This window comes from Camelus bactrianus, chromosome 6, assembly GCF_048773025.1.
Source record: "Camelus bactrianus isolate YW-2024 breed Bactrian camel chromosome 6, ASM4877302v1, whole genome shotgun sequence".
NCBI classification, from domain to species: Eukaryota; Metazoa; Chordata; class Mammalia; order Artiodactyla; family Camelidae; genus Camelus; species Camelus bactrianus.
Genome location: NC_133544.1, coordinates 62,375,819 through 62,386,354, shown reverse-complemented (window position 1 = coordinate 62,386,354; position 10,536 = coordinate 62,375,819). Strand labels below are relative to the sequence as shown.

The following is a 10,536-nucleotide window of genomic DNA, read 5'->3' as shown; positions in this document are numbered from 1 at the left end:
ATATCCAGACCAAACCCTCCAAATACAGGATCCTTTTTCTTAATAAATTTTATTTTGGTATTGTAAAAAGAAAAATCAGGACCCAAGCTAAAGGCAACTTAAAAAGTTCAAATATATACTCCTTATATAATAGAGATTTGTAATTTCCAGGCCCTCTGGGGAAGGAAGGCCCAAAGGGCAAAGGGGAAGACAACAAAGCCATCACACAACTCCGTCACTCAATCAGAAGAGATGTGGTAAGAGATCAATGGGGCGTAAAGAAAGGGAGACAAGAACAATAGTTTTGCCATTCAAAACTCAGTCCATCTTGAGGTTAACATAGATATAACGGATGAACTTTAGGGAAGAAAAAAAGGAGATGGTGCCCAGCATGAGGAAGAAGACATATCCAGTGAGTAAGGAGTAGCCAAAGAACTCTACTGTCTGGACCGCCCCTGACATGTTGGAGCGCCGAGCATAGTAGAAAACTGAATAGAAGAAGATGAAGAGCCCCGTGGAGCCAACACTCAGCACAGATCGCCACCACCAGCGGTAATCCTCGCCAGACAACTGGAAGTAGGTGAGTGCAATGGAGATGCAAGCCCCCACACTCAGCAGGATGGCGAAGACGAAGAAGAGGATGCCATACAAAGTGTACTGCTCCCGACCCCATACTGTGGCAAAGATGTAGTAGAGCTCCACAGAGATGGCACTGTGAAGAGAAGACACGATACATAGCATTAAAGGGCTGTGCGTTGCCAGCACAGTGGTCAGGCCAAAATCCAGCCACCACCCCTCCATGTTACTGCATCACTGTGGAAAGTGGGCCCATTCTACTCCCTGCCCTGGAGTTCCTGGCTTGATGGGAATTCTTTTACCTATGATTAGCTGCTCTCACTTCAAGAACATCTTCAGAAAGTTGAGAGCAGGGATCTTGTCTGTTTTATTTTCCACTGTATTTGCCTGGCACTAAGAGGTACTCAACAGACTGAGCAATCAAATGAGCTTCAGGCCGCACATGGTGTTGCTAAATTCAGAAACCAGGAAGACGGTGAAAGCAGCAGTGTCTCTGGAGAGCTTTACAAGTGAGACACCTGATACTTGAACTGATTCAAGCTCAGTCCTGCTTGGAGAAAGGAGGAACCACTTAGTGATCTCTTAATGGTATAGCTGAACCAGGGATTATTTCTGACGTTGTGTTAGGGTACAGGGTGAGCACAGAAGGGAAAAGTTAAGGTCAGGAACCTGAAAGTGATGCCATGGAATAAAGAGAGGATACCTGAAAGGCAGGAAGCCTCCAACAGTCATGTGGACCAGAGTAGACTTGTACCAGGGCTGGGGCGGAATTTCCCGGGCGATGTTCTTGGTGCGACAAGGTGCGTCAAAGGGGCTAGCGTTGTTCTTCCCGAAGATGCCTCCAATGACAGTGAGGGGAAAGCCGACCAGCAGCCAAACCGTCAGAAGCAGCAGGATGGTGGTGGCTGGCAGAGCCTGTGTTGAACCATTGGCCCAATGCACGGAGTTCACCACACTCCACGTGAGGAAGAAAGGCACTGCAGGGATGGGCCCCCAGAGGGAGGGTCAGCACTGGGAGCTACATGCCTGGACGCACTTAATCAGACTGGACCTAAAGGGGTGAGGAATGAAACATCCTGCTCCCAGGCCAACTCCACCCTTTCGTGTCTCATTCCTTGTTCCTTGGCTTACCGAAATCTCCTCACCTATCCATTATCATTATTAAGGATCAAGGCAAGTCGTTACATAATGACCTAAGAGTGACACAAATCCACCTGCCTCCAAGGGCCTGTCCTGCTATAGCATTGGAGATTCCTAGTGTGAGACATTCCTTTGAATTAAGGCCGTTTTCAGAAAGCCCTGGTTCAAACATAAATGTGATGGAATAGAAGACATATGGGGTTGGAAACACAAAAGGTTCAGATTACAAACTACTACTGCCTTTGAAAGGACAAGCTGGCTTGAAAGGCTAGAGTCGGGTAGCCCACTTCCAAAATAAAAAAAGCTAGGGGGCGAAAAGAAAAAGGAGTGTCAAAAAATAAATTCAAGAGTGTTACTTCAGTGTAATGGTTGAGAATAGAGGCTCTAGAGTTTGACTGCCTAGGTCTGAAACCTCATTTGCTGCTTTTTAGGAGTATAATCTCACGCAAGTTACCTAACCAGTCTGAAGTTCAACTTCCTCATCTGTAAAATGGGGATAATATTACCTGCTTCCTACAGTCAGTGTGAAGATTAAACGAGATGATAGCCTGTCAAGTGTTTATCACATTGCCTAGCACATAGTAAGGGCTTAATAATGTTTATGCAAAAAATGCGTTTCTGTCTTTTCAATGGTTTTCTTATTGTTTCTTTTGTCTATTTTCATTGCCTTAATCTGACTCTATCTCGGGTTCCACAACGTGTTCTAAGTCCCTGAATCGGCCCACCAGGGCAAGGGCAGTCCTCACCAGAGAAGAGACTGGTGGTGAGAATGATGTTCCACACCCAACGCTCGCCTCCGATCTGCCGGTAGAAGTGGCTGGACACGTAGCCAGAGATGCAGCAAGTCAGGGCATACAACAAGATGGCTGCTGAGTTAATGGCCCCGTGACGGTGCACATTGAACATGCCCAGCAGCGCCATGACAATAATGCCTGCAGGGTGGTAGTGGAAAGCCCATGTTAGGTCTCCCCTGTCCCTCTTCTGGCAATTTCAGAAGAATCAGCCGCTTTTCTCCCAGACCCAGGGCCTCCAGCAAAACAATATCCCCCAATTCTGTTGTCCAGAAAGCCCACAATAGAATATACTCATCCTTGCTAGAGCCATCCCACCCCTTAGGTCTGCCCCTCACCTTGGACAGAAGACAAGATCAGCATATCTTTTCTGAACAAACCACCTACTTAGTTGTACCCCTTGAGAGAAATCCCAGATTAATTTTTATCACCTCACCAGTGCCAAGGGCCAGGAACTGGGCACCCACACCAAGCACAGCACAGAGCAGACCACGGTATGGAGGGAAGCGGAAGACATCTGTATGGATAATTTTCCAGCCATTGTCACCTTGGTCAAAGTCATCACCAGACCCTCCAGAGGTTGTCTCCTCATCCAAGTTGTACCGAGCCAGGTCATTCCGAAGCACACGCATGAGAATGACAGCCACAAAGCCCACCAGTAAAAACACAAGCACCATGGAATTGATGATGGACAACCAGTGGATTTCCAGTGTTCGGGGAAAGAAACCACCGTCGTCACCACGGCGCCTGTCACTCCGACGCTCGACTGAAGTCTCAGACCAGCGCACGCTGTAGGTGTGGGTGAGGCCTAGGAATTCATCAGGTCGTAACCCATCTAAACTGTGGGGCTTGACATCCCGCACTGAGACATTGGCAAATATAATTCGATCTCCATGGAATTCTAAGTGGAAGTCCAAATGGGTCCAGAGTCCTATCTTGTGGCTGTGAGGCAGGAAGCCACTCTCCTCCATGTAGCCCACAAAGCCCCGGATTGGCAAGTCATCCACCACAAATTCAAAGTAGTAGAGTTCTTCAATGGCCTGGCGCAGCTGTTCCACCTACAAAAACAAGTCAGGAGTCAGACAGGCCTCGAAAGGCCTCGCCAGGCCTCCCCAGCCACTGGATTAGAGAAGGGTTTCAACCTCAGCACTACTGACATTTTGGGCTGGATAACTTGTGGGGGACTGTCCTGTGCATTGTCAGATGCTCCACCCCTGGCTTCTCACTAGATGTCAGTAGCACCCTCTAATAGAACAAAAATATCCCCAGACATTGCCAAAAGTCTCTTGGGAGACAAAACTGCCCCCTGTTGAGAACCAGTGGGTTAGACCCTAGTATGCTGGGATTCTCCGAAATAAGCAAGTATGACTTGACAGGGTTAAGACCTAGAAAAAGAGAGGCAAGGTGTAAGAAGTTCTGAAGTAGACTAAGGAAAAGTGCCCTAAGATGGGAATCACTGAAGAAAAAAGCATCACTGGGAAAATTAGGTAGACTGTAAAGGAGACAGTTAAACATGAGCCAAGAGGTAGGAATGGAAAAAAATGACTATGTAGGAGTGGCAGTTGGCACCTCACTACCAACGGACAAGCTTGGAGTCAGGAGCCCTGGGCTCTACTATCAGCTGTGCAATTTACTATTCATGTCTTGGAAAAGTTACTTCTGAGCAAGTACGTTTAACAACTGAATGCAAACAATACTATCTGCCCTACCTGCCACGTGGGGTTGTAGTTAGAATCAAATCAAATCACTTCCATAAAGTTGCTTTGAAAACTATAAACGTAAGGCACTGTTACTACTCCCTGGGAGGGAGGGCTAATTCTAGTCAACATGGAGAGGCTGACCTGTGCAGGACTGAGCTGCATGTGGCACAGAATTCTCTTCTCCACATTCTCCCGAAAGCGGATCTCGTACAAAGACTCAGCCATCCGATCCCCATCCAGAACTTCACCCAGGCTAAGGCTTTTGTGGCGTATCTTCTCAGGGCTGCAAACTGGAAGCTGATAGTAGTGGTAAGTCTCCTGAGGGTTGTGGTAAGGTCCCACTTTGTTGACATATAGAATGACAGGGTCGCCGGCCTTGTAGTGTGTCACACCTTCCACCCCTGGCTCACGTCCTGTGCCCAGCAGAAGCAGCAGCAGGAGTAGTAACCACCAGCAGCTCCAACTTCGAGGGTGCCCTAGAACTGTCATCCTTAACGCAGCGGAACCTGTTTGGGGGAGTTCTGAGGTTATGGGAACCAGGGATCAAATGACACCCCAGGTCAGGTCCTTCGAACTGAAGCCTGATGGCTCCAATGCCTCCCCTTGGCCTTTCCGATCCTCCCTGAGGCCACCTCCCCACTGCCACACCACACCATCTCTCTAGCCCGAACAATGGGCTCCCCCTCTGCTCTAGTCCTCTCAACCTAGGGTTCCCCCCTCTGGCAGCCCGCCAGCCCGGGGCCTCCCCGTGCACCCCAGCTCGTTTCCATGGCAACTCCACGCGGCCTCGCACCTCCGGCACCTTCCCGCGGCAACCCCGAGGTGCTCTCCGCCCGGGAAGGGCTGGCCGAGGAGGCGCCAGCGGCCTCTGCGGCCCCGTAGCCGCCCTTGCACTCCTGCCGGGGTCTCCCTCAGAGCGGCGCGCTAGCTTGGGACCTGGAGAGGACCTGACGACCGACCTCCCGAGGGCTGGCCACGGTGGTGCCTGATCGCAGAGGCTGCGGTCACACCGCAAGACACCGCGCCCGGCTCACTTCAGTGCTCCCTGAAGAGCTTTCTACCACTGGAGGCCTGGCCCAACTCTGAAGACGCCGCGAGGCGAGGCTCGCCCGTCGCCCCGCGGGGGGCCCTCCCGGCGATCGCTAGGGCAGCTCAGGACACGTCAGTCTTACCACTTCCGCCTTCACCCGCCGGGCCCTCAGGTCGGCGGAAAGCTCTTCTGCAGCCTAGAGAGGGCCACTCCCCCGCGGTCTTGGCCGCTCCGACGCTCGGGTTGCCCCGAGAGGGGCTGCGTTAGAGGCCTGGCTGCGAGGACACAAACTCCCTTTTTTGGGTAAGAGTCGGCGCCGGTCCAGCCGCCCGTCCCCGGGGAGGTTGCAGTTGGACGTTTGAGAGCAGCGCCCGCTGCCCGCGCCCAGTGACTGCCCAGGACACGGAGCCCGGGGGCGGCTGCGCCCACACCTAGAGGACGCCGCAAACGTTTGCCGGCTGAACCAATGGGACTCGCCACCGACTGCCGAGGCCGAGCCCGGAGAGGCGGTTCAAGGCCCCCAACCCGGGCGGGGGTGAGGCTTTGGGCGTAGCTGTGCTAGGCCAGAGTCTGGCTCTCACCTCCCTGTTGCTCTGCCAACCATCATGAATGGCCTCCCGCCAAAAACCAAATATGTAAATGAAATTATTTTCCCAAGGCTCTACTGGAGCCCTCCCTGACCGTATAACGACCGTCTGTATCCGGCGGTAGAGGCAAGCCTGGGCCAGGTCCGGTGTAGAGGAACGCAAGGAGATGGGGTGTTCGCTCTTTTACCCAGTGAGTTGATCAGACTGACACTGTTATTGTTAAATGCAGGTAAAAAAAAATCCTGACACGCTTTGGTCTCTATGTTTTTATTCTTATTTATCTGTATGTGTTTGGGCATCTCTTAATTTGTATTGCAGATTATTGTGGAAAATTTCACCCTGATCTGTCCCAGCTATTTTAAGGGGATCTGCTATTAGGGGAGTTCCCCTGGAGATCAGCCCTTGGCGCATTGACTTCCTTTGGCCACCTGGAAGCAACATGTAAGGAACCTGACTTAAGGTTCCCTCTTCCCTGGTAAAGAAAGTGGAAAATCACAAGTGGCTTCTGGCCTGAAATGTCCTTCATTTATTCACTTCAGCCCTCTCTGACCCAACCCTCCTCCCTGGAGGAGGGGGTGAGATTCCAGGAAGTACAGGGTTGAGTTTTTAGACAATCAATTAATTTTGTAATTAGAAAAGTAACTTAGAAAATGGCTTTGGAGGAGACTTTTAAGTTACAACCACCTGGTCATTAAAGCCAGAAATCTGGGCCTCTTTCACAATTAACAACCCCCTCCTCCCATAAGTTCAGTGCCACCAAGACTTCTCTGCTTTTGTCTCGATTATCCTCCAAATTGCCCTCCATGCTGCCTTGGTTCAGGCCCCATCCCCTCACCTAAATTACCGTGGCAGCCATGTTGCTAGTCTCTGGGTCACCTCTTCCCTTGGATCCATGTTACACACTGCAGCTGCAAGGATTTTTTTTTCTTTTCTTTTTAATCTTAAAGGTGCCCTATTTCCTGCAACAGTGATTTTTTTTTTTAACTTTTAGTACAAATTTTAAAAGGTCGCTTTCCATTTACAGCTATTACAAAATACTCACTATATTCCTCATGTTGTACAATACATCCTTTGCCTGTCTTACACGAATAGTTTGTACCTCCCACTCTCCCAACCCTATACTGCCCCTCTCCCAACCCTATACTGCCCCTCTCCTCTCATCCCCACCGGTAACCACTGGTTTGTTCTCTCTCTCTGTGAGTCTCCTCCTTTTTGTTATGTTCACAAACTGGCAACAGTGGTTCTTAAATCTTGGTGTGCATCAGATTCAGTCAGAAACTTGTTAAAAATACAGATACCTGGGTCCCACCAAATTAGGATCTTGGGGAAGGAGGTCACTGGGCATCAGTATTTTTTAACAAGCTCTAATTTTGATGCAAACCAAAATTTAACCATGAGTACATACAATACCTTGCAGTTCTCAGTAATATGCTCACACTCAGATGTCTCGTGCTAGATTTTAAACGCTAGCAGCACAGGTGATCTACTGGCCTTATTGGTTACCTTCTTCCAGGACTCAGCACACTGCCTGGCACAGAGTAGGTGCTCAATAAATGTGACTGGTTGAAATGGACCAGATCCATGGAGGGAGTCTCACCGGATTACAGAGGTGCCTCCAGCAATGAATGTTCCAAATTGCACTTCCTTCTCAAGCCTTGTGGCCAGTGGTGCATAGAAGGTGAATTATGATGTGTCAGAACATAGGACCTTGGGGAGTTCCGTAACCAAGAGGAGAAAGAAGTAACAACAGCCAGTAAAGACAGAAAGAACTGCTTCTCCCTTCTTCCCCCTCCAAGTTCCTAGTGGAGAGCTGAGCCCAGCATCCCAGACTTGTGTGACTACACAGGCGAGCTTCTGAAGACTAACTTCACTTTGGTACCCTAGCCTTCAGCAGCTCAAGGCGTTGGCTTTCGGAGCAGACAAGAGGCTTTTAAGTAGCAGAGCTCCCTGCTCTCAGCAAGCCCAACACCATGGGGAAGGGAGACACCTTGGAAGCAGCACCAACCACCTCGACCTACCGCTCTGTCATGGAGGAGTATGGTTACGAAGTAGGCAAGGTCATTGGCAATGGCTCCTATGGGACGGTGTATGAGGCTTACTACACAAAGCAGAAGGTCATGGTGGCTGTCAAGATGATCTCAAAGAAGAAGGCCTCTGATGACTACCTTAACAAGTTCCTGCCCCGTGAGATACAGGTGGGAAAGGGGGCTAGAGGAGGGAACTGGTACCAAGCTGCTTAAGGCTTTTCAGAAAGGGGTTAAAAGAGGGTGGAGCCGGAAACCCCCAAACCATAACTGAATGACTCACTGGGCAATAAGGAAAATTACTTGATGTAAATTCAGCCTCCTTCCACCTCACCTCCAGGCCCTCAGAAAGGAAAAGAGCAAAGCATAAGATTTGTCCCTAGGCTACCAGCCCTCTGGGGTTTGATCCTGTTGCAAAGTTCTAAGAAGGTAGCAGTGAGTGAGTAGGAGAGGGCTGGGAGTGCAGTCAGGGTTCTCCCTTCCTGGCTTTGATGGGTCCCTCTCCCGGGGCCAGGTGATGAAGGTCCTGCGGCACAAGAACCTCATCAACTTCTATCAGGCCATCGAGACCACATCCCGAGTGTACATCATTCTGGAGTTGGCTCAGGGTGGTGATGTCCTTGAGTGGATCCAACGCTATGGGGCCTGCTCTGAGCCCCTTGCTGGCAAGTGGTTCTCCCAGATGACCCTGGCCATCGCCTACCTGCACAGCAAGGGCATCGTGCACCGGTGAGGGCGCTGCCACCTGGACACAGGCCTCTGGGCTCTCAAAGGGGTTTTATGCATATCTCCCATTTTCTGCTCTTTTTTCCTCCCTGACCTCTCTCCTCAGTATCTAGGCCTATTCATCCACTTTATTTTAATCATCTGGTCAAGAACACTTACTAAGTGCCTACTGTGTGCAGAGCCCTTTGCAAAAAGCGATGGTGAGCACCTAGTGGTCCTCAGGTACCATCCTCTCTCCTCTTTGGGTTCTGCTCACAACTCCAAGGCTTTCCTCCCTCTGCTCCTGTCCTCATAATGGCCTGTCTCTCCCTCTTTGCCTTTCATCTCTGGCCCTTCAGCTCCTGGTCTAATACTAAGCCCTCTCCTGACCCCCAGCCTTTCTGCTGCTGGTAGGGACTTAAAGTTGGAGAACCTGCTGCTGGACAAGCGGGAGAACGTGAAGATATCGGACTTTGGCTTCGCCAAGATGGTGCCTTCTAACCAGCCTGTGCGGAGTAGCCCTTCCTACCGCCAACTGAACTGCTTTAGCCACCTCAGCCAGACCTACTGTGGCAGCTTTGCTTATGCATGCCCGGAGATCTTGCTAGGCCTGCCCTACAACCCTTTCCTGTCTGACACCTGGAGCATGGGCGTCATCCTCTACACTCTAGTGGTCGCCCATCTGCCCTTTGATGACACCAATCTGAAGAAGCTGCTGAAAGAGACTCAGAAGGAGGTCACTTTTCCACCCAACTACCCCATCTCCCAGGAATGCAAGGTGTGGGCTCCCCCAGGGGGGCTGAGGCCTCATGGGTGACCCACGGGGAGGAAATGCCCAACCGAGACCTCCCAGCCCAGGGGGAGGCTCTCCCCCTACCAGAGCCATCTCGCACCCTCACCCTCCCTTAGAATAGTGGGGAGGGCTTTAGGGCCAACCCCTGGGCTCCCACCTTGGATGTGAGTGATAAGCAGGTTTCAGCCTCTATCTGTTTAGGCCAGAAGGGAAATCCTGCAAGGATTCCCCGCAGGGAACTCCTCCTCCCCTTACCCCTCAAGGTGTTAGCTTTCTGAGCAGACGGGAGGCTTTTAAGGGTCAAATCAGGGCCACCCTCCCTTTCACCAGAGTGGTGTGATGGGCTATCCTGCTTCTTTCTTAGGTCCAGCTGCTCACTGCCTGTGTGGCACAATGGGGGGCCAGCTCAGCCAAGACCTCTCTCTCCCCTGCCCTAGAACCTGGTCCTCCAGACCCTACGCCAAGCCAGCAAGCGTGCCACCATCCTGGACATCATCAAGGATCCCTGGGTTCTCAAGTTCCAGCCTGAGCAACCCACCCACGAGATCAGGCTGCTCGAGGCCATGTGTCAGCCCCCCGGCAACACTAATCATCACCAGTCCTTGGCAGTCAATACCTGAAAGAGGCTGAGGGAGGAGGGGGCTGAGAGGAGAGCACAGCAGGAGGGTCTGGGGCTAAAAATCTTTTATACCAAAAATAAATCTAATTCTGTTTTAGTTTCATCAGGTGGAGTCAAAGACATTCTTTCCTCAGAGGAAGCTTAGCAGGGAACACTGTTGAGGGTAGGAGGTGGATTTCTGCCCAGAGCCTATAACCAGTCATCTTGATAGCCGTTAAGTCAACAGTGTAATTCAGTGTAGCTGGCATGTGGCCTGTTCGGGAGGCGGGGAGGTGTGCTCAGATGAACACCTGCTTTGGGGAAGCTTCGTTATCCTGGCTGAGTACATGCTCATTATTTTATATCTCTGTGCACTCTAAATGTTCAAGCAGTGGGGCAGAGGCCCTGGTTGCTTTGTTTGGTCACAGCTCTGCCTGTCTGTGGTTCAAAGAGATGACACTTTGTTTTTTATGAAATGAGTATCCGGATGTATGCAATATCTCAGCTCCTTCCTCCTCCAAATACCACCTTAACCACTACTGAAACCATCCCAGTGAATCATGGCCCCTCTCGTTACAGCTCCTACACACAGAAGTGACAGTTCAAACCAAGC

At 50.9% G+C, this 10,536-nt stretch overlaps 2 protein-coding genes across 10 annotated transcripts; one reads left to right on the top strand and one right to left on the bottom strand.

Annotated features, from left to right (window-relative positions):
- Positions 1–30: 30 nt before the first annotated feature.
- TM9SF1 (transmembrane 9 superfamily member 1) lies at positions 31–5,497 on the bottom strand. Of its 4 annotated transcripts, none has more exons than XM_074365726.1 (6): positions 5,359–5,497; positions 4,328–4,692; positions 2,923–3,544; positions 2,442–2,627; positions 1,259–1,532; positions 31–691 (listed from the first exon to the last, which is right to left on the bottom strand). In XM_074365726.1, the coding sequence occupies exons 2-6, from the start codon at positions 4,673–4,675 to the stop codon at positions 298–300; spliced, it is 1,824 nt and encodes a 607-aa protein (XP_074221827.1). In that variant the 5' UTR covers positions 4,676–4,692; positions 5,359–5,497; the 3' UTR covers positions 31–297. The 4 variants fall into 4 exon arrangements, with proteins under 4 accessions (XP_074221827.1, XP_010953065.1, XP_010953067.1 ...); XM_010954763.3 differs by lacking the exon at positions 5,359–5,497 and adding an exon at positions 4,941–5,158; XM_010954765.3 differs by lacking the exon at positions 5,359–5,497 and adding an exon at positions 4,980–5,156 and having other exon boundaries at positions 4,328–4,707.
- TSSK4 (testis specific serine kinase 4) lies at positions 5,382–10,047 on the top strand. 6 transcript variants are annotated; one of them, XM_045516526.2, is made up of 5 exons: positions 5,382–5,519; positions 7,317–7,998; positions 8,342–8,556; positions 8,929–9,310; positions 9,763–10,047. In XM_045516526.2, the coding sequence occupies exons 2-5, from the start codon at positions 7,774–7,776 to the stop codon at positions 9,943–9,945; spliced, it is 1,005 nt and encodes a 334-aa protein (XP_045372482.1). In that variant the 5' UTR covers positions 5,382–5,519; positions 7,317–7,773; the 3' UTR covers positions 9,946–10,047. The 6 variants fall into 6 exon arrangements, with proteins under 6 accessions (XP_045372482.1, XP_045372481.1, XP_045372483.1 ...); XM_045516525.2 differs by lacking the exon at positions 5,382–5,519 and adding an exon at positions 5,809–5,993; XM_045516527.2 differs by lacking the exon at positions 5,382–5,519 and adding an exon at positions 5,809–6,032 and having other exon boundaries at positions 8,947–9,310.
- Positions 10,048–10,536: the final 489 nt, after the last annotated feature.